The 22,923-nt window shown below is 39.1% G+C and overlaps 1 protein-coding gene across 5 annotated transcripts in view; it reads right to left on the reverse strand.

The window, feature by feature from the left end:
* Positions 1-700: 700 nt before the first annotated feature.
* Positions 701-22,923, reverse strand: part of CFAP206 (cilia and flagella associated protein 206) — a 31,729-nt gene continuing 9,506 nt past the window's right edge. For all 5 annotated transcript variants that reach the window (XM_039530079.1, XM_039530075.1, XM_039530078.1 and 2 more), the window contains 8 exons: positions 22,296-22,454; positions 19,335-19,543; positions 18,407-18,526; positions 15,959-16,157; positions 9,850-9,990; positions 8,110-8,303; positions 5,348-5,491; positions 701-1,189 (listed from right to left, as the gene is read on the reverse strand). In XM_039530079.1, coding sequence (XP_039386013.1) covers positions 959-1,189; positions 5,348-5,491; positions 8,110-8,303; positions 9,850-9,990; positions 15,959-16,157; positions 18,407-18,526; positions 19,335-19,543; positions 22,296-22,454 — 1,397 coding nt within the window. In that variant the 3' untranslated portion in view covers positions 701-958. The remainder of the gene's footprint in view (positions 1,190-5,347; positions 5,492-8,109; positions 8,304-9,849; positions 9,991-15,958; positions 16,158-18,406; positions 18,527-19,334; positions 19,544-22,295; positions 22,455-22,923) is intronic.

The raw sequence follows: 22,923 nt of genomic DNA on the forward strand, positions 1-22,923 counted from the left end.
ATACAAAGTGAAAAAGCTTCACCAGAAGAGCTGGAGAGAGGCCTAGCCCAGAATACCCAATAGCCTGGTAGTCAGGGCACTCACCTGGGCCACCTTGGTTCAAGTTCCTGCCCCAAATCAGGCAAAGGAAGGATTTGAATCCGAGTCTCCCAGGTCAGTGTCCTAACCACTGGGCTATCATGGAGCAGCGGGATCTCTCTCTTTCATTTTTAATGAAAAAGGACTGACCCGGTTTAGTCGTCTAACTCCAAAGGTCATGGCTGAGAATCCAGAGCAGCAGGAGGTGCTTCAGTTCAGAAGCAAAGGCCTTTATCAATAGGAGCTAGGGACCTAAATACCTCTGAGAATCTGGACCTACACCCTCTCCCTTCCCGCTGCATTTCACTTCTGGCTAATTTAGATGGCTCGGCTTACTGGTTTCTGAGAATCTCTTTCTTTGGCACCTAACTCTCTCTGTACAACGCCTGGGGAGCCTGGGCAGACATCTAACTCACAGCTGAGATTTCTACTAGGCAACAAGGCACCCAGGCATAGTGTTGCAATGCCTAAGTCCCTTTGTGAATCTAGCCCTTGGTCTCTCTAACTCGTAACAGTTATTCTTCTTACAATATAATCAAACTTCAAAGACAAGGCTCTTAAGGGTAGTGTTATGATGTGCACTCAGGGTATTAAAACATTAAAGGATTCCAAAAACACACACTTCCATAGAAATGCCAGTTTAATTCAGAATTTACAGCCATGCTTGGATTCTACTTTTTTTAAATTGGATGTTTCAGGCTTTTTATAATCACTATCACTTAATGCCATTTAGATGTTCCTAACAGAAACCATGGAGTGCAACAACAACTCTTTGAATCAATGGACATAGAATTCAGTTTACTATACATTACTTCAGAAATCTATTTGGATTTTTTTAAAACATGTACAATACTTCAGTATGTCTCCTTTTAAACTTCATTTAGGTTTCATCAACTGCTCTGGTTAAGTTCACTTTGACCATACAAGTAGTTGAGGGTGATCCTCCTCGGAGACCAGCCAGGAAAATCTGTGGCCTGGGTACGTTGCTAGAGTTGTCTAGTTTAGTCTGTGTGCCAAAATCCTTTAGCAGATACACTTGGGTGGAGTTATCTTTTCTCATATGACTGAGATTAGTCTGCACTGAGTGAGTTAATTTCCTACGCAAATTAGCCTACATATGAAAACAGAATCAGAATAAGAAAGATTTTATTCTTAAATATAATTTTTCTCTGAAATTGAAGTGTTATAGATTACAATGATGCATATTTTTCTCTTTTACATGTACCGCCCCCAGGTTTCACAAATCCATAACTGTGGAATATGTCATTTTAGCACCAATCTGCTATGGCAACCTTTGTGGAAAAGGCTACAAAAAAGCTTTTTGTGAATTCTTCATACTGTAGAGCCAGGACTTTAAAATCAACTGTCTGTTTGTTCCCCCTTCCAGTGAACTGTTAATACTAGCATTGCTGTAAAAGGATATAAATTACATGGCATAAACTTGTTATTGTCGGACTGTATGAAACAAACCATAACATGGGTTCTTATTTTGGAATTAAGCAATCCCCAAAAAAGGACCACCTCCACCTGCTACAGGCTGTTGGTGCCCTCAAGTAATGTTTCCTTGGCCCTGGCATGCATGCAAATACAAATGTAAATTATCGATATGGTAAAAAATAAACTTGAAATGGTATGATATACTCCCATTAAAAATTAAAAGTATTATTTTAAAAAGTTCCACCCAAACTAAAAAAAAACCTGCAATCCTAATAAATAAAATAATAATAATAAAATTTACTTATAATCAAACATTTTTTTAAAAATACTACATTTGTTTTATTAATGTCAAAAGCAAACATAAAAGTTTTCCTATTATGGCCATAGGCCTTAATATTAATCAAATAGTAATAAAACCCATAAATTATAAAATATGGGCCATAAAAAGCCCCCACATAAAAAACAATAAAATTAAAACCCTGTTTAAAAACCCAAAAATTAAATATAAATGTACAAAAATGCTTTATGGCAACAACATATATATTTTAAAATAACACAAAAAATGCCATTTTGCCATAAATTCCTTTGCAAATAAATGTGTAATTGTTTTTGTGAGTAATAGTTATATATACCTTAAAAGTTAATGCCCTGTGTTCACAATCATTATGTGGACAATATAATCCATAGTTACCATAAAAATAAATGTTTTTATCAAATTGTGGCTATTAACAATGTAATTTTAAATTTCAAGTGCCTAAATTAAAATACAGACAATTAAATATAAAATGTACCTTAAACTCTAATGCAATGCCTGTACCCATGAAAATAAATTTAATTGTTATAAAATGTTATTTAAGCATCCCTATTTAAAAATTATTTGCAAGTTGCTAGGCAAAAGGCATGCAAGGTTATGATTACCATCTACCATGCTACTAACAAAATTAAACAAGTAATTAAAAGGGCTAGCACAAATTCAAAACACAATTGGTAAAAGACATTGTTGGGATGTTCCCCCACCACAACCAGGATTCTTAATCTGGCTTTACATCCAATTGTGGTAATTCTAATGTTTCAGCTAGCGTTGGGTTGTTATATTCCTAGTACTAACATGCTAAATTAAAAAATAAAAAAAATGTAAATAAAATCGATTGATTGCAAAGCCAGTGGTTCTATAGACCATGGATACTCCCCAAATATAAGTACATAAAGTGTGGTCTTTAACAAGACAAAAATCAGTGGTAGAACTTAAAAGCGCCAGCGAAACATTTCTTGCTCTGTCTCAGTAAAAGCCTTGAGCCTAATGCTGGGCCTTCATGAGTAACCCACTAAACTTGTTACACATATGTATAGGTCTTAATCTTAAAAATATACAATCTTTAAGGAGGGGGGGGTGTTACCCTGGAATTAAGGGGTATGTAACCCCAGAATTTAATCAAGCTAACTGCAGCCATATTGTGTGCATTCAACCACCATAAATTAATAAAATAAAACACCAATCCTTCCTGAAAATCCTTAGAGACTGAACTCTGGGTCTCCAGGTGGGACTTGGGGGTTTTTTAGGCACTGGAGAAGAGCAATGACGTGAACTCTAGCCCACACAAAGGTTACACAATGACATGTGTAACGCACACACCTCCTGAATGTGGTGTTCTGGCCTCTCTAGTGGCACTGAGACCACTTAGAGATTAATGAGTCTACTCTGTACCCTTAGCTAAGGATTAATTTGAACAAGCAGGACTTTTGAAGACAAAGTCAAAGTCAAATACTAGCTGCAGGCTTGCAGTTTCTGCTAATCAAAAAAACAACAACACCCAACCAATTATAAAACTAAAAATAAATAATGAAAGACCTCAAGTTTAAGTGTGTTTAATATAAAAGCTTATTATAACTAAAAGTATTAAAATATTTTATTAATAATTTAAAATTAAAAATTAATTTTAAATTATTAATAAAATAAAACCAAATAAAAAATGTACGTTAAAACTGTTCTCTAAAGCTATCCTGAAAAACTTTTCCCTAACACCTTACTCTTGGCAAAAAAGCAACTGGCCATCGCTGACCTGCTACTAATTACTCAACACCATCTCGAATTTTATATAATTATTTAAAATGTTCTAAACCTACTGCTTATGTCTATATGTGCTTAAAACTAATAAACAGTAGTTTTAAAAAAAGTTTTAAATATCAATCTCTCAGCTGTGTTCCCAATAATTTATTCCTAACACTGCTTAAAATAAAACAATTAAGCTACCGCTGCTTTGGGTTCTAAAACCCCTTGGTAACAGGGTAACATATAATGAGGAGGTAGTGTCTGTGTCTACTGCTCTAATGGATTTGAGTTGATGTTTCTATATTTTTAAATACAATTTAAAACAAAGGTCCCAAAATACAATTTGGGAAACAACGGTCTTATAGAATAATGCTAGTAGGGAGAACAGTAACAAATTACACAAACTGATGGATAATCAAGAAGGATAAAATTCCATTTTCAGTTCCGCAAAGTGAATCTTTATTCTGATAGTCTGCTCTGCCTACAGGACTTATGCAGAATTCATGGCCCGTAGAATGATCAGAATAGCAGAGATGAGATCTTCTGTGTAGATTTAAGATGAGAATGTTACCCCAATGTTGCATGAATCTAACAATTGAAACCATAGTATGCAGTGCACACTGTAAGAAAAAAAAATCTTATTTGAAAGGCACTTTTTGTTTGGGGTGTGTTTTTTTAAATTTACAGCCAAAACATTAAGGACATACCTGCAATTTCTAACAGCAGGCTATATACTTCTACAGATTAAGTAACGATACCTCAAAAACCTGCCTCAACATTCTACATCCAACACAAAATGTATTTATTTTGTTGCTTTGCTATCTTACGCTCGGAATTGGTCCTGTGCAAAATATGCACACAAAAATTGCAAACTGGATGATGTAAGTCAACATGGAAGGAGTTGGGACAAAGTGAAAAATAATTTACTATGAAACAAATGAAGACCCCAATCCTTCAGTGACTTCCACATAGGTCTACTCAAGCAGAACTCATTGCAGGATCAGGCCTGCAAATTGATAGTAAATTAATGTTGCTGTGAGCAAACCTGGCAGTCAGTTCATTTGTTATTGGCCAGAATACTCAACTCAGTGTTATAAAATATACACATTTCACTGGATGTCTGAAATCAGACTTCAAAAGGCAAGAAAAAGCTCAATACACATTTTCATATACAAGGGACCGTTATTACAGATTCTCTCATCTATACAATCATGCAGCATATTTTCTTCAACTCACTCTCTGTAGTTTTATAATCTCTTAGTGGTTGTTTTTACCCACACTTTACTACAGTTACTACAACTTTTTTTCCTTGTGACTTGGTGGTATAATATTTATTAATGTATACAGCTTCATTTGCAGTAACTTTTTTTTTTCATCATCTTAGCCCTTTTTGTATCATTGTACTACAAAGGTAAGATATAGCACATTACTTCCAAATGGTTAAGCTGTCTGTATTAGTTAAGCTGTTTTAGTACAGAGTAGCACCCTAAAAATTCACTATTATTTGAAAGAATCTTACAACTTAAAGAGCGCCTGAGACTTTAGAACCAATGGATCTAGCCAGGAAAATATTGCTCAAAAAAAAAATTGGGGGGGGAGGGTCTTTTGAAACAGGAATATGAAATATAGTGAAATAAGATCAAACGCAAATGATTACAGAAACTTGTCTCTTCATAGATTTTAACGCTAGAAGGGATAATAATTATGATAATCTATTCTGACCTTCTGTCAAACATGCCAACTTTTGAAAGGCCTAATCTTCCAGATAATACTGATACAAACCAATTTTATGGCTTTTCTCCTCAGTTCCCATTCGTTCCACTCATAGGACTTCACAATAGTTGGAGGCAATATATGGGTGTCAGTTTGAGTACTGCTGTCGCATTTGGTAATTGGTTTCATTGAACGTTTGTCTCCACTTCTGACCTGGATGAAGATATAGGTATTTATTAAGAGAATCCATAAGTCACAGGGGGGAAAAAATGACATGTAGACACAGCACAGTATATTTTTAAACAAACAGGAATCTGAGAATACTGAAAGCTTTAAAGACTTGAATACAAAATATAAAAGTCTATTAGTAACTAGTGGTTAATAATCATCCTATGTTCATATAGTATCTGTCATTCCAGAGGATCCTAAAATACTTTACAGATTTAAACTAAGATACAGTAACTCCTTGCTTAACATTGTAGTTATGTTCCTGAAAAATGCTACTTTAAGCTAAACAATGTTAAGCGAATCCAATTTCCCCATGAGAATTAAAGTAAATAGGGGGGGTTAGGTTCCAAGGAAATTTTTTTCGCCAGACAAAAGACTGTGTGTGTGTGTGTGTGTGTGTGTATACACACATACACACATATATACATATACACAGTATAAGTTTTAAACAAACAATTTAATATTGTACACGGCAATGATGATTGTGAAGCTTGGTTGAGGTGGTGAAGTCATGAACTAGCATTCAGCTGAACCCTCAAGGGTTAACACATTGTTGTCAAGGCAGCATGAATAAAGGGAGGGGAGACAGCATGGCAGACAGAGACAGAGACACACACCATGTGTGTGAGAGAGAGATGCGCATTGCCCCTTTAAGTACGCTGACTCCACTCTAAGTATGTTGCCTTTTTAAGTAGATCAGCAAGTTGAGATAGCAGCTGCTGCCAGCAAGCTCCCTGGGTCCTGAGCCCTGTCATGTTCCCCCATTGCTCTGTGGAGATAAGGTATAGGAGCAGGGGGCAGGAGCGGGGGGAGAGGGGCATCCTGACATTAGCACCCCTCTTTCCCCCTCCCCCACACAGCAAGCAGGAAGCTCCTAGGAGCAGCTCCAAGGCAAAGGGCAGGAGCAGCACATGGCAGTGGGGAGAGGGACAGCTGAACTGCCCAGCATTGATAGCCTGCAGGGCAGCTGCTGCACAGGGAAGTTAGGGGAGTGGGGAGCTAATAGTGGGGCTGCCAGTCCACCCTGGTTTCAAGCCCCCACCAGCTAGCTCCAACCAACTGCTCTTTCTGCAAGCTATGGACAAAGCAGTCGGCTGCCAAACAACATTATAAGGGAGTGTAGCAGCGTGCAGATTCACCGGTGCTGATCGTCCTGGGAATTAGCTCTTTTACAGCCTTAGAGTGCCCTGTGCTGGCCGGTGTCTCACCTGCCTCAGGCCCCCCATGTCCCTCCCGGACTTCGGTGCCCCTTTACTTCAGGGTTCTGCCCCAGCAGTATACCCACGCTCTGGGTCTCCTTTTCCAGGGGAACCTCTAACCCTCTAAGCCCACCTTGCCTCAGTGACTACTTCCAGACATCATCTAGCCCCTTGCCTGGCGCAGAATGAAGTCTATAATGGCCACTCTTCATTGGCAAGGGGGTAGGACCTGCTGCCTTGGCCTATCCCCGGGCTACCCCTCTGCAGCCCCAGAACCTTTCGGAGGCCTTCACCAAGGCCTGCAGCCTGGGGGTTTACTAGGCTGGAGCTCCCAAGCTCCCTTTTCCCTTCCTCAGCACTGTTCCGCTTCAGGTATCTTGCTGCCAGGCAGCTAGCCCTTCTCACTCCAGTGCTAGAGTGAGATTTCTCTGTCTCCTGGCCCCACAGCCCTTTTATCCAGGCCAGCTGTGGCCTGATTAAGCCAGCCACACCCAGAGCCAACTACCAGCCTCCCTCAGATGCTCTTAATCCCTTTTACCTTGGAGTGGGGCAGCTGCCCTACTACACGGAGCATTGCGCAACTTTTTAAACAAGCATGTTCTGTAACTGATCAGCAACATAACGAAACAACGTTAACCGGAACGACTTTAAGTGAGGAGTTACTGTACAAAATTTATGCAGGGGTTGCTGAAAAGTAGCTACCTCTGGGGTAAAGCCTAGCACCTGTTTAACAATACACAGGACAATTAAATGAAGAATACAATATCTAACTGAAACTGCAGGAGGAATTTAAAAAGCAGAATGCGGTTGTCCACGTTGGAATTTGTCCAGGACAACAATGTTAACACCCATACGCTAAAAATATCATTTTAAAAATATCATCTATGATTTTTCTCCCCAAATGACACTTTTTCCCTATTACAATATTCAGGGATGGACTAAGGGTCTCCAACTTGTGCTGACCAAGCTTCTCATATTCATCTACAATGCTTAATTACACAGGGCCCTCTCCTCCCTTACACAAACAATTCCTACAAAGGGGGAACAGGAAACATCATCCACAGAATTTCTCTGGACTGAAGATGGGAGAATGCTGCCACCACTGAATTTCCGTGGCCCGGCCCCTCCCACATATAGATTTTAAGGGTGAACAATTTCCCAGAGGTGATGCCCATCATCTGTACACCAAAGAGTAGGATCTGCTGGATCCCCACATACTGTACTCTCTTTGCTAGACAGAGGATTACATATGTCCTCAGACAAAGTATTCTCTCCATAAAACACATTTTTTCTACGTCCCACTAATTCCAGATTGGCCAAGTCCCAGCACTTTTCAGTGAATCAAAAGGACAGATTGGTCAGTGTCACATCACCTATTCAACAGGGGATGCAAGCAGTGAATACCTGTGAATAAGGAGCAAGGGATTCAAACTGATGATGAAGCTCAAGCAGCTGAATAAGTTCAGCACATTCTTTTGCTTTTTCTCCAATCAACTGAATGAACGTATCTGGGTTTTGGGCAAAAACATATGCTGATTCCTTGGAACTGAAAGTGTAATATTTCTCCTTATGTTTCAAAATGCCAATAGCAGGATTTCCTAACAAATAAAGCAAAAACAAGAGTGAACCAATAAATCATTCAACACACAAGGCTCCTATAATCATGAGTATACATTTCCCTCAACCAGCTCTTACTCCATTGCTTTTGGAATTGTAATAGAACCTACAATCTAAACCTTTTTCAAAATTAAGAAATCCTCTCCATTACACAGTAGAAAGTCAGATTCTACAAACCATCAGAACTGATGATGACCCTCTTACACCCAGTTCCCCAGGAGGGATAACGATATCTACCGCCTTTGTAAAGCACTTTGAAATTTACTGGTGAAAAGTGCTTCATAAGAGCTAGATATTATTATAGTCTGGATCATGCTTAAATTACAACCAGAAAGACTACTCAGACTTTATGATCCATATCTATCAAGTTAATATAAAATATGTTCCCTTTCATTTATATTGCACATATCTGCAAATGTCTGTCCTGCACATTTCCTGTGGAAGATTGATTGTAATTTAATTACTCTTTTATGCCAAAGGACATATTAAGTATGTCAGGAAGCTGAACTACCATTAAAAAAGTCCTGTTTTTACTGCTACAAACAGTGGTATTTCGCCCCCTATCCCCCAAAAAACAAAACCAAACCATCAGTTATACCAAAAGAAATGACAGGATTCCTAAGTATCGCCAAAAAAGATGAGCACGTAGAGCCAGTGTTGCCTCTAATTTTTACCACCCATGTGTGGAATGAATTTTGTTATGTGCACCAATATGGAGGTGATATGTGACATATCGCCTCCATATTGATACACATAACAAAATTCATGTGGCGGGGTGAGGCCAAGGGGTTCAGAGTGTGAGAGAGGCTCAGGGCTGGGGCAGAGGGCTGCAGTGACAGGGGGTGAGGGCTCCGGCTGGTGGTGCAGGATCTGGGGTGGCACTGGGGAGAGGAGTTTGGGGTCCAGTGGGGCTCCCCGGGGCTACGGTGGAGAGAGAAGACTCCTCCCTCCAGCTCTCTCTCCCCACAGCAGCACCTGGGCTGGGGGGAGAGGCGCCTCTCCCCCAGTCGTGGCAGGTCCTGGCCAGGCTGGGGTTGGAGCCGGGGCATCTGTCCCCCTCCCACAGCATGTCTGGGGAGTGGCATCGCGGCAGGTCCGGGGTTTGTGGAGAGGCATCTCTCCCTGCCACAGCCCTAAGTGCCTGCGCAGTGCTTAATAGGCAGCTGTGTTGCTGCACGGCTGTGCAGCTTAGGGGGAACTTAGGTAGAGACATATTTGAGCTGGAGAGGTTGCTGGGACAAAACATATGAACAACATAGCCAAGTCCAGAACATATTGTTATATGAACACTAATTATAATTTCACAAACACTCAAAAACACAGAGGATTATTAGAACTATATGTTAGGTATAAAGTGCAAAAGTGTTCAATGAATTATTCTAGTTTGCATGCTGGCACAGAAGGAAATACACAGCTTGTATATCTTTAAATATATATTTTTGCTAATGTATACATATGTACAGTAAGAAAAAATTTAACTCTAGGCACCAATAATACAAATAATAATATTAATAACACAGAACACACCTGGAAGCAGGAGGCCATCTTTTTCAGCAAGTGTGTGAGCACAAAACCCACGGTACTGGATTAACAACTGATCAAAATTAGCCGTGGTTTCTGGAAAAAGCCACTCTTGTTCCTTGAAATCAGAAACATTTACTTTTATTCCTGAAAGAGAATTTGGCAAAGGAAAGATGACAATAAAATACATGATGCCTAAAATGTGATTTAATGGGAATCTCAAAGGGAGTTCAATCATGCTTTAACACATTGTGGCCTGAAGTTTTGAATGCCCACAGCTCCACTGGTTTCCACAGGAGCGGGAATGCTTAGCACTTCTGAAAATCAGGCCCCGGTACACCATGGCCTACTTATTTTTTGGTGGTAGACTGCCTCCAGACATTCTAACAGTTTAGCTTTTCCTTGGAAGCACGTGGCTACAAACAGAAAGTAAAATCTAATAATTTCAGCCATTGTTTTAAACTCACCCATTTGTTTCAAATCCACTACAGCAGAACTTAGTTAACTGGTAGGGACATCTCCCTAAGAAAATATTTCTGATAACCTAATATCCCTAATGAATTAAACTTTTTTTTTTCCATCTCAGAGGTTTCAGAATGCATTAACAGACAAAACAAAACACAAGGAATCCTGAATTATTGAAGTGCAGGGAATTTCTAAAATCAATGTGGCATTTTAATTGGATGCATTTATATACATACTTTAATAATAGCTAAAGCTCTACTTTATGATATAAATGCATACCTATACTCAGGCCCTCTCAGAGGTCCAGGCCACTTCCAGCTTTTGAGTCCCCTAGTCATAATAAAAATAAAAAATAACATGAAAACAAAATAAGGCACCAAAAAAAAGACTGAGACATAATTTGAATATTTTTTTATTTAACAAATGCTTTTCTAGCCTTTTTCTGTGCAAATGCACTAATTATTGAGGAAAAAATCTAGCTTTCGTGCAATGTCACAGTTGATATTAAGCATGGCGAGCCCATTCAAATGCTCTTGTTCCATAGTTGAACAGTGATAGTTCTTTACCTGCTTCAACAGGTTGAAGGTGCGTTCTCCTGAAGCCACTGATGCAGGCAAATTGATAAAAATACGCAATGCAATTGTGATATTAGGAAACACCCCAGAGAGTCCAAGTTCAAGTATTTCTCAAAGCAATTCCTTTGGCTTGCAATCCAATTTAAAGTTTAAAGTATATTCATTTGAGGAAGATGGCCTCGTCACTGAGATCTTTTGAGATTTCTTTGTTGTACTGGTGCTGAAATTGTTCAGCTGCAGAGAGTAGATTGTCATTACTCAGTCTGTTGAACTGCCAAAGAAACCCAAAAAGGATATAAATTAGTTGCAGTGACTCAAATCAACGTGTAAGACCTGATTGAATAGAGCCAATGATGACAAGGAAGAAATTGACCCTATAATGCTGCTCGGCATCGGAATCAGTAGGGAAGTTGTGACTGATGGAGAACTCAGATGAAATGCCAATATTCTGTGCTACTAATTTGGACTCAGTCAGGATTGCATCCCACTGTTCATAAATCTGTTGAATGTCACTTATAAGACTTCCAGTGTTATCCCTCTCAACATCAAGCATAGCATTGCGTGTTTCAATTACCAGATTAGTTTGGTGGATTATTGTAAGTAGCTTCATCCACAAAGATGACATCGGAATACATTCAAATTTGAACATGTGCTTTTGAACAGACTGAAGTTCAGTTCCAGCCTGTGCAGTGAGATTGAGAGATTCAAGCTCATTTAAAGCCTTTCTCACTGAATTCAAATGCTGCACAACTGGTTGAACACCATCAATCCATGCAGACCATCTAGTTTTGGACATCCCATGCAGTGAAACAAGAAGATATTGCTTCAGAATTTCCCACCTTTGTGGACTGCTACTGAAGAGATTGTACATTTGCTGAATAGTTCCAAAGTAAGTAATTGCCTCCTTGCATGATTCAGCACAGTCAACACTTACAAGGTTTAGTGAGTGGTTTCCACAGCCTGAGAAAATAGTTTGAATTGTGCTCAAGCAGAATGGCTTGTACATCTTTGTACTTCCCCGCCATATTAGATCCATAGTCATAGGCTTGACCAATGCAGATTTGAAAATCTAACTTAATACCTTCTAGAATTGCTAGTAATCAAGCAGCAATTTCTTTTCCAGTTTTTCTCGTGTAATTATAAAACAAAATAAACCTTTCTTCAATTGAAATTTTTGAGCTGTCTACAATCTTAACATATCGAATAACCATAGTAGTCTGTTCCTTGTGAGAACAATCTGGAGTGGCATCAACAATGATTGAAAAATACTTGGCATTTCAAATCTCATCAAGAATTGTTGTTTGTACGAATGACCCACATAGCTCAATAAACTCGTTTTGTATGCGTGTGGAGAGATAATGGACTTGCATGCTCTTTTGACTCTCTTGCAATTCTCGAACACGTTTAACATGCTCTGATAAAAGTGGGTCATATCTGCTGAGGAGCTCAACCATGCCTAGAAAGTTTCCATTTGCACAATCACCAATACATTGACTGGAACCAAAGAAAGCCAATCCCCGCTCAGAAAGAAAAAGGATGACATTCAGGATGTGCTCAAGAAGTTTTTTCCAGTTATTAATTTCTGTAGAGAGTTCAGTCAAGAGCAAATTCTCCACTGAACTTTCAGCTGATGCTGCCCTATTGGCTGATTTCCGTGCAACATAGTTTTGTTTGTGTGACATTGAACTCTTATGTGATGGTATTCGGTTCCATCCTGATTGATCTGAGAGAACTGATGCATTTGCAGCACTTTTGTTCAAAATGAAGCAGGGTGCACAGTACAGAGACTGGTTATGCTGGAGTACAGAAAAACAGTCTCTTGTGCAGGTCTCACCATTTGGAAGAGTTTTTGTCAGCAGATGAGTAGGGAAAGCATGATTATCAGCATCTCGTGGAATGTTGCTTGCAATTTTAAAACAACTAATTTGAAGAAAAGATTGCATTTGGACAGCATTGCTCTTGTCAATAATTCCAACCTGTAGTACTGTACTCATGAATTGCTCTTGCTGCGTAAGAACTACATCTTCCTGTTGCTGTTGAGTTTCTTGATTGCTCGCAGGATCTTCTGCTGCATCTGTTACTGTTGGCACATCTCCTTCTTGACTACTGTCCTCATGTTCAGGTATTGGCATTGAAATATCACCTGTTGCAGTTGCTGAGTTTTCATTATATGTAGCATTGTTTGTTGGGTAAGGTGTGTTTTCCAGTAGTTTGAGAAATGAAGTTATTGGCTTTGAGCTCTTAGCTGCTGCTTCACTCAGTTATTTTCACTGTCTCTTGCTTGCACCACTTTCAAATCTCCTCTTCATAGTGATCCATCTGGTCAGTATGTAGCCTATCCACACTTGAAATAGTCTGCTGTAAATAAGTAGCTTATCTACACTTGAAATCTTCTACTGTAAACATATACACAAATGCTGAATGGTACACAAATGCTGAAAAGACTTAGAACGAAGGAATACTAATTAAGAACACAAAATGAAACTGTCAGATTATTATCCTTATCACTGAATCGAAACTCAAGCACACAAGGTATAAGATAACAGGCTGAGCTGAATACAAAGGGATGACATATATATAGTAAACACAGACACAGATACAGACAGAGGGATAATTCCCAAAAACTTTCAAATGTGTCTCCTCACGAAACTCACCGTACAAAACTGTCCTCACAAATTTTCACCTTGACTCAGGGCCTATACACTATGAAAGACTATGATGATGGCCAAGCTACCAAGCTAGGGCTCAACCAACCAACCAGTCACCTCGTTTAGCTACCATGTGAAGATAATAATGAGGAATTCTCACACATAAATAATTCCTCAGTCAACTAGACGTAAAACTATAAAGACACTAAAATGTAACAATTCTCTACCTTTCAACATGCACTTGACCCAGCACCAATCACTAGTAGTGGTTTGTTTATATAATCCGCTGATCTGAGAGGACACGTTCATCACAGTCTAATCTTGTGCCATCAGAACTAATATACTTTTATTAATATTTATGAACATTTTTAACTCTTTAATATGACAAAATCTATATCAGTTAACAAAAAAATTATGTCTTTTACCAAATCACATCTATTATTTGCTTAAATTTGCAGCTCTAAGCTGAGAGACTGTGTCACATTTTGATCCAATAGGGATGTGCATAAAAACAAGTTGCAAAACTTATCAAATGCCAAAAAATTAACAAGTGTCTAATTGTGAGGCCCCCTTTGAGCTTGAGGCCAGGCAAAATGGCCCTCCTGCCCGCCCCCCACCCCCCCAGGATTGGCCCTGCCTATACTGCAGACACTTTTTAGTATTTATTGTTTATATTATCATAGAATTGTAGGACTGGAAGAGATCTTAAGAGGTCATCTAGTCCAGGCCCTTGCACTCATAGCAGGACTAAGTATTATCTAGACCATCTCAGACAGGTGTTTGTCTAACCTGCTCTTAAAAATCTCTAATGACAGAGATTCCACAACCTCCCTAGGCAATTTATTTCAGTGCTTACCCACTCTGACAGTTTGGAAGTTTTTCCTAATATCCAACCTGAACCACTCTTGCTATAATTTAAGCCCATTGCTTCTTGTCCTATCCTCAGATATTAATGAGAACAATTTTTCTCACTGCTCTTTATAACAACCTTTTATATACCTGGAAATATTATCATGTCCCCTCTCAGTCTTCTCTTCTCCAGACTAAACAAACCCAATTTTTTCAATCTTCCCTCATAAGTCATGCCTTCAATCATTTTTGTTGCTCTTCTCTGGACTTTCTCCAGTTTGTCCCTATCTTTCCTGAAATATGGCACCCAGAACTGGACACAATACTCCATCTGAGGGCTAATCAGCATGGAGTAGAGCGGAAGAATTACTTCTCATGTCTTACTAACAACACTCCTGCTAATACATCCCAGAATATTTGCTTTTTTGCAACAATGTAACACTGTTGACTCATATTTAGCTTGTGATCCACTATGACCCCCAGACCTCTTTTTGCAGTACTCCTTCGTTGGCAGTCATTTCCCATTTTGTATGTGTGCAACTGATTGTTCTTTCCTGAGTGGAGTACTTTGCATATGTCCTTATGGAATTTCATCCTATTTACTGCAGACCATCTCTCCAGTTTGTCCAGATTATTTTGAATTTTAATTCTATCCTCCAAAGCAACCCCTCCCAGCTTTATCATCTGCAAACTTTAGAAGTGTATTCTCTATGCCATTATCTAAATCATCAATTAAGATATTGAACAGAACTGGACCCAGAACTGATCCCTGCAGGACCCCACTCAATATGCACTTCCAGCTTGACCGTGAACCACTGATAACTACCTCTAGGAATGTTTTTCCAACCAGTTATGCACCCACCTTATAGCAGCTCCATCTAGGTTGTATTTCCCTAGTTTGTTTAAGATAGCACCTAGTTGCTCCAGTAGGGATCAGGATCCCATTTTGGTCAGTATTATGGGAAAATATATGAAGATATGTCAAGGTGTTTACAAATTTAACATAAAGAACGATTTAGTAGTTTATGCCATAGGAGTAACTTTAAAAATTGCATCTGAATTCCATCTCACATGCTCTTCCCAAGAGTGTTGCTAGCAAAATTTCAACTACAGCATTGACAGGGCCTTAGATGAAAAAGATCTGATCTCACACCTACAGAAGTTAGTGGCAAAGTGTCCATTGACTTCATGGGGAACAGCAGCAGTCCCAGGTATAGCAGTACACTGATAATGTAGAAGAAACAGTAACACTATACCAGGGAGCAGATATTGGTGTCCAAACATTGTTTTCCTCTCAGTTTTCAGAAGATGTGTACTAATTATATGTAAAGCATATTTTCATCAAGAAAGTACGAGTCCAGTTCTGTAAAGCATTAAGTGCTCCTATGTGGCCCTGAGCACCCACAAATTCTGTTGCCCTCAACAGGACTATTGGGTAAGGACCTCTATGTCAGTAAAGATTTGCAGGGTCAGGTCCTGCTTTAGATAGGAATGTTGCACTTTTTAGAAACAGGATTTAAGTCACAAAATCATACAAGGACTCAAACAGTAAAAAGGAAATGTGATAACTTTCAGTACCCATGGTTTCCTTTATCCTTTGCTCATCACTTTTCACAGTCACTCCTTCGAGAAGCGACTCCATCACATCATCAGGAAAGAGTTGCGCATGGATTCCCAAGAACTGCTGTAGACTCACTGTCAAATTAGTCAGGAAACTCAGCAGCAATATCTCATCCTGAAAGCTCGTCCAGAGGTTAGCTAGTGCTAGAAAGATAGGCTAGAAAATAATAAGAAAGACCTGAAATCTACATTTGCTTTGTCTGTAAAATTAAACAAATACTGTAAACAATAGTTACAAATACAACTGTTAAACACAAAGGGCCCGATCCTGCATGCCCTCCACACTCAGAGATCCCAGTGGAGGGTTTGCAAGATCAGGCCCAAATCCTAGAAATAATTTAAAATGTACTTTAAAAGTAATAAAACAACATTTTGGGAAAACATTGGAGGCGATTTTCTGAATTATATTGGAAAAGAGTCTCGCCTCCTCCCCACCAATATAATAATATAAATGCAAAAAGAGAAGATAGGCAGAGGAAGACAATAAAGAAGAAATTCCTATATTCAGGTTAACTATAAAAAGAAACACAAACAGACCTAGGCATAGACAAATTTCAGCCTTTGTTCCTCTCATTTTCCCTCAGCCCCAAAACAGTCTAGTGCAGATACAGATTTCAAAGACAGTGGCAGAAAATGGGCCTGTTGTAACATATCTGAAATCACTGAGGAAATGGCCAGCAGAAAATTAATTACATTCCTGACTATGCTGAACAGATTTTGAATATTAACACAGCCATCTTCAAGTTTTCAGATCTTAGCACAGTAGAAAAGGGCTCCCCCAACATCAGGAATACATTCAAGGAACTTAAAATTAATCCTAGCACATTAGCATTCATGTTAATGAAGCCATGATAAGAATTGGTGTGGGAGTTAGCTCTTGTTCATCAGCATCACTATCAATAAAATGCTATTGACACAAGAAACTAAAACAGAGGAATGACAGCAAAATAATTTTTACTGGAAATAGCATCATAACCATCTTTAACTCAATGAAAATGAGTTGAGCCTTCTGTATACTCTGAAATGCTTGTCTGCGACATTCTCAATCCAGGCCCTGTGCTACAAATGCTAAATTATAAAATAATCTCCTGGTGCTCTTACACAATACAACTTCTCTGCAGCAATTTGAAGACAAGTAGAATTAAGTGGTCTTGTGATGGGGAAAGTTCTACCTGCAAGAGCACAGATGGAATCAAGTATCTCTGTTGCTAACAGAGGTGAAGAAAACACGCAAATAACCTGGTAAAGAGAAGCCATTCAAGAAAGGAAATCTATGGTAAACTCCTTAGGACAGGGATGATGTGCCTTCTTGTTTTCTTGTAAAGTGACAAGTATGTTTTTGGCCCTCATAATAAAAACGAACAGTATAGCGAGAGAGAAGACAAAGGGAAAGAATTGCTCTGGGTAGCAGGATAGAAGAAAGGGGTGTCTGCTAAAAGGGCAGTATTTGTAAGATCAACAGGCATCTAGAAACAGCTACATTGGATCAGACCCAAGAGGCAGCTAGTCCAGTATCCTCTTTGACAGCACCAGATGCTTCCGAGGAAGGTATAAGAACCCTAGAGAAGGTAGATGGGGGATGATCTGTCCCCCATATTAGGTCTCATGAGGCTCTCTAACAGTTAGAGATTTACTTAAGCCATGAAGCATGAGGTTTAAGGTCCCTTCCAAAATTTTATCATTAATTATGACAGAAAGTGGACAACACAGTGACTATTTTATTACATATCTTCCCAGCTAAAAATAAGAACCCAAATAAGAACTGACCGTGTGGAGGTTTACACAGCCCTAGTTTCAAAATAATATGGATAGAAGACTCTGAGCCAAGGCTATTCCAACATAATACAATAGTGAAGCATCATTAACTGAAAACTCTCATCTCTGAATACTTTTACCTACTATTGTTAAAAGTAATATTTAAGGTTACTATAAAAAAAAGGATAGAGAAAATCTATTTTTAGTGTTATTCTATGCCTTTAACAGCACTTTTGGCATAATCATTTTCTCTGTTCACCTAGAGTCAGTTTTCCCTGTTTTTTATGTCTTTCACAAAACAACTGGGAAGAAAAAGAAATATTAAAAAAAGATAGGAAAATATGTTTGTAAACCACAATTATTGAGAAGACAACGCAGGGCAGGCGTAATAAAAAACTTCTTTTAACCTTTTTTTAAGCAAATGAATAGATGTCAAAGTAGCTGTGTCTGTGGAACACTGCCTGAGTGGAATACTGCTATTAGACAGACACAGAAAATAAGATCCTTTTTCCTAATTTAACATGAAATTTATGTGAATCATGTCACATGATACTGCAGCATAAATATTATGTTAATATTATAGACAATAAAAGTGATTTTTCTAATTTGCTTCTGTTCAGAAAATAATACTTTTGCATTTCAAATGCTTACAAAAACTTGTGATGTAGGTACAGCAGTCTTTGCTTGAACCGTGTTTTTTAACTGCTCTATTTGTGCTGCAAACTGCTTGTCCATCATTTCAACTTCTTGTGCACACGTGATCACATCAGACTGGAAAGAGAACATACTTCAGGTAAGGAGTGTGACAGCCACAGAAAAATAAATAGCTAGCAGAAGCTATTTGGGTACAGCAACCTAACTTCTAAATAGAGTCAGAATTTTACAGCCAGAAGGGTCACTAGATCATCTAGTTTGACCTCCTGTAGATCACAAGCCCCCAACACCATCCAGCACCCACCCACCCACTAAACTCAACAACTGAAATCAGAGCAATGTAGTACAACCCGCAGGAGACTAAACTAGTATGTGCCACATGCAGAGAACAGGAGGCCCCTGCAATGGCAAGGAAATTATTAAGTGAGATATACTCAGATACTCCTGGAAAGTGACCCATACTCACATGTTGCAGAGGAAGGCAAAACCCCCGCAAAGTGACTGCTAATCTGACATGGGGGAAAATTCCTTTCTGACCTCACACATGACAAACAGCTAGACCGTGAACATGTGAGCAAGAACGAGCCAGCTAAGTGCCTGAGAGAGAGAATGCTCGGTGCCAATTCATAGCCCTGGCCCTCCCCATCCAACGTCCCATCTCCAGCAGTGTCCATCCCTGATGCTTAGAGGAAAGAGATTAAAAAAAACCCACTCAGAATACATTGGAGATGTGTGAAATCCCTTCCTGACCCTGCAGGTGGCTGGCTGAATCCCTGAGGCATGAACTTTTAAAATATCATTCTAACTGCACAGCTCAAACACAGCACCAGGATTTCTTTCCTCAAACATAAACCCCTATTTTACTTTGTGAAATTTCATATTAAGATATCCTAAAGAATCCATAAAATATAATGTGATATCTCACCAGAATGATGCAGAGGAAGGCTTCATGTTGTCTCACATTGAACAGTGCTTCCTTTAACATAGATAATCTAGCTTCTATGTTTCTGTGCGGGCTCTCACACATCATTTCCAAGACAGCTGTGTAGCGGTATGCCAGATCATGGGAGGCACGAAGCTCTGCATCAATAGGCTGTGTGGCTGCTGGAATGGCTTCATTCAGAATAGCTGGTACTATTTATACAGATTTAGTATGAGATACATAGGAAGGTAACAGATATAGAAACACATCATGGTAATCATGCTAGATAGCTAATAATTTAGTTTCAATACTTCGATCAGAAGTATCCTCCAACAGATTTCTGAGTGTAAGCTCTCATTCTAAGACAGCACACATTTCCAAAGTTTGTTCACAAGACCCAACCATTACGTACACTGCTGGTAAAATGGTTCTTAAAAATGACAACTTTTCTGTGAGGAAAATACTATAGTATAGCCTAGGATTATGGAAAATTAGCTTTTCAAATGGTCTTGGTTCAATTTTGGGTTCTTCCAAAATTCTCTGTGTGACTTTGGGTATATCACTTATGTGCCTCAGTTTCCCCATCTGTGAAACCGGGATAATAATAATACTTCCCTGCCTCATAAAGGTGTTACGGGAATGAATTAATTCACATTTATGAGATGCTCACATAGTATAGTAATGGGTCTATATATGCCCAGAAAGAGATAAAAATATAATATTGCTTATTAAAATGAACTATTTTCGCTCTTACTGGACATGGTGCATTACAAAACCCCCACAAAATTCCATAAGCTGCACAATGGGAGTCCAAAATCTTTGAGCTGATGGTTTTATTATTAACACTTCTTCCTTAGAGCCTCATTATCAAAGGAGGGTATAAAGAGGCATGCATCCATTACATTCTACATTTGGACATGTAACTAGACATCTGTGCATGCAAAAGAGATAAGTGTGAACACTCAGAGCAGACAGTGTGCCATGTGGAGTTTTTTATGAATTCCTCTTTATATGTGACTTAACATTAAAACATAGGCAAGCAGCAGAGGCTGTGTGGTGTAATGATTAGACTCAGAGAGAAGATCTGAGTGGCAAAACTTTTCATTTCTATTCAGTCAGTTCTGCCCACAATTTGCTGTATGATCTTTAGAAAAATCACATAAATCTCTTTAATTAATCTCTATTTTTCAATCTGTAAAGTGGGGTAATAATGCTGTATATACCTTTGTGAAGAGCACTAAGAACCCTGAATTAAAGGTGCTCTAAGTGCAAAGTATTATCTCGATTATCCAAATAATCAGTAGAACTGTTGATTATTTGCATGTTCACAACTCACAATACGTTATTATTTATTTTTGTATAGCATCATTCATTTAGAGGTATTAGAACATTTTACATATAGTTTCTTAGCCTCTATATTGGGGATCAGCAACCTTTGGCACGCGGCCTGTCAGGGAAATATGCTGGTGGGCCGGGATGGTTTGTTTACCTGCAGCATCCGCAGGTTTGGCCAATCGCAACTCCCACTGGCCATGGTTCCCCGTTCCAGGCCAATGGGGGCTGTGGAAAGCAGTGGCCAGCACATCCCTTGGCCTACACCGCTTCCTGCAGCCCCCATTGGCCTGGAACGGCGAACCATGGTCAGTGGGAGTTGCGTTCGGCCAAACCTACGGACGCTGCAGGTAAACAAACCGTCCCAGCCCACCAGCGGATTTCCCTGACAGGCCACATGCCAAAGATTGCCGACCCCTACTCTATATGAAAATACAATTAAACTACATAGATTACAATATATCATATATATTGCAATCTTATTTCCATTGAATAGCCATTTAAATAATAATACTGATACATTTAGCAGTGAAATGTTTAACAACATTGGTTGTTTTTGGGTTGCAGGGCTCAACAGACATGGGGCTCACTTCTGGCTTATGTCCCTAAAGCTCATGCTTCAGGGTTCCAGAAGGGAGTTTTTTGTTTTTTTTAAATCCCCTTTTTGAAGCATCAGGGATAGCAACAACTAGAGATGGGGCACTGAGTAGGCCAAGGCTATGAGGTGGCACTGAGCATTCTCTCTCTCAGATACTTGGTTGGCTGGTTCTTGCTCATATACTCAGGGTCTAACTGATCACTATATACGGGGCCAGGAAAGAATTTTTTCCCACATCAGATCAGCAGTGACCTTCGGGGTTTTTTTGCCTTCTCTGTAGTGTGTGGATGTTGGTCACTGACTTGCCAGAATTATCTGGGTTTCTATCATTTAATCATTTCCCTGCCACTGCAAGGGCTTCCTGTACTGGTGCACATTGGCCCTGCCTGTTCTCTGCATGTAGCACATAACAGTTTAGTCTCCTGTGGGTTTCATTTAGTTTGGTGTCATTTCTGTTGTTGGATTTAGTGTGCAGGTGCTGGGTGGTGTTGGCGACCTGCGATATACAGGAGGTCATACTAGATGATCTAGTGGTCCCTTCTGGTGTTAAACTCCGTGACTCTATATTTTAAGGAAGGAGTTAAAAATAAGAGCAACAAGGAAGTTTAGCCATCTCTTTGGGCTTACTATTTTGGGCTATCTGGCTGCACACACAAAAAGATTCCAGTGCATCAGTTTACATTGTTATAGTTATCTAAACAACCAGAAGGGCTCAAGACTAAAGAAATTTTTGAGTATTCAAGAAGAATTGGGAGAAATTACCCAAAATTATCAGAATTATGTATTTCTGTCCCATGGATTTCTAATATCTCATGCAATATTAGATGAAAGGTATGCTCTACTGTAAATATTTTGACATTTGCATTGATTGGCCTTAAGCATTATACAATTCATTCATTTAATAGTTTGTTTTTCCTTCAGGCTTACTGACACTGGGCCAAATCCTGCTCATCTTGAGTAGCGTGAAGTCATGGGGCTAGAGACAAGAAGAGTCTGGCTTAGGGCTCATAATTTTAATTTAGTAATATACCTACAGTCATCAATGCCTTCTCCTCCTTTCCCACAGTCCTTGTTGAATAACCGAATTCCTGTGACAATCATGGTAAGTTCTTTCAGTTGTCGCTCTTTGTCCTTCTTACTGAGAGAGAGAAAAACGCCCAGCTCTGTCTGGGGAAACACACTCTGCAGGGCAGCTGAAAAAGATTTAAAAAATAACAGCAGGTATAAGAATGAAACTGAAAATACTAGGGAAGCAAAACTAACTCCTCCTTATGGGTAGTTGTGAAAATAACAGTATATTCTAGATTTGGAGAGATGCTTAGGCGCTCACAAATTAATAATTTTACCACACCTATTGTTGGAGATGAGCAAATAACAAAGCAGACAGGCTGATATGCTATCAAGCTATTTTATGCCATAGAAATTATTTAACTAAAATTCCGACTATTAGTAGCAAATATTTTTAAAGCTGCCACAATTTACAATATTTACTATTATCTGGGCAATTGGATGTTTTAGTGAAAGAGTCAGACAGCCTGATTCCCAACTCACACCAGTTTCACACCAGGAAACTCTACTGATGTCAATAAAATTATTCCAGATTTACATTGTGTCAGAGCAGAATCAGGCCCAGACTTTATTTTTCCACAAGGGATGCCCAGT

The sequence above is a fragment of the Mauremys reevesii genome, linkage group 3, assembly GCF_016161935.1.
Source record: "Mauremys reevesii isolate NIE-2019 linkage group 3, ASM1616193v1, whole genome shotgun sequence".
NCBI lineage: Eukaryota > Metazoa > Chordata > Testudines > Geoemydidae > Mauremys > Mauremys reevesii.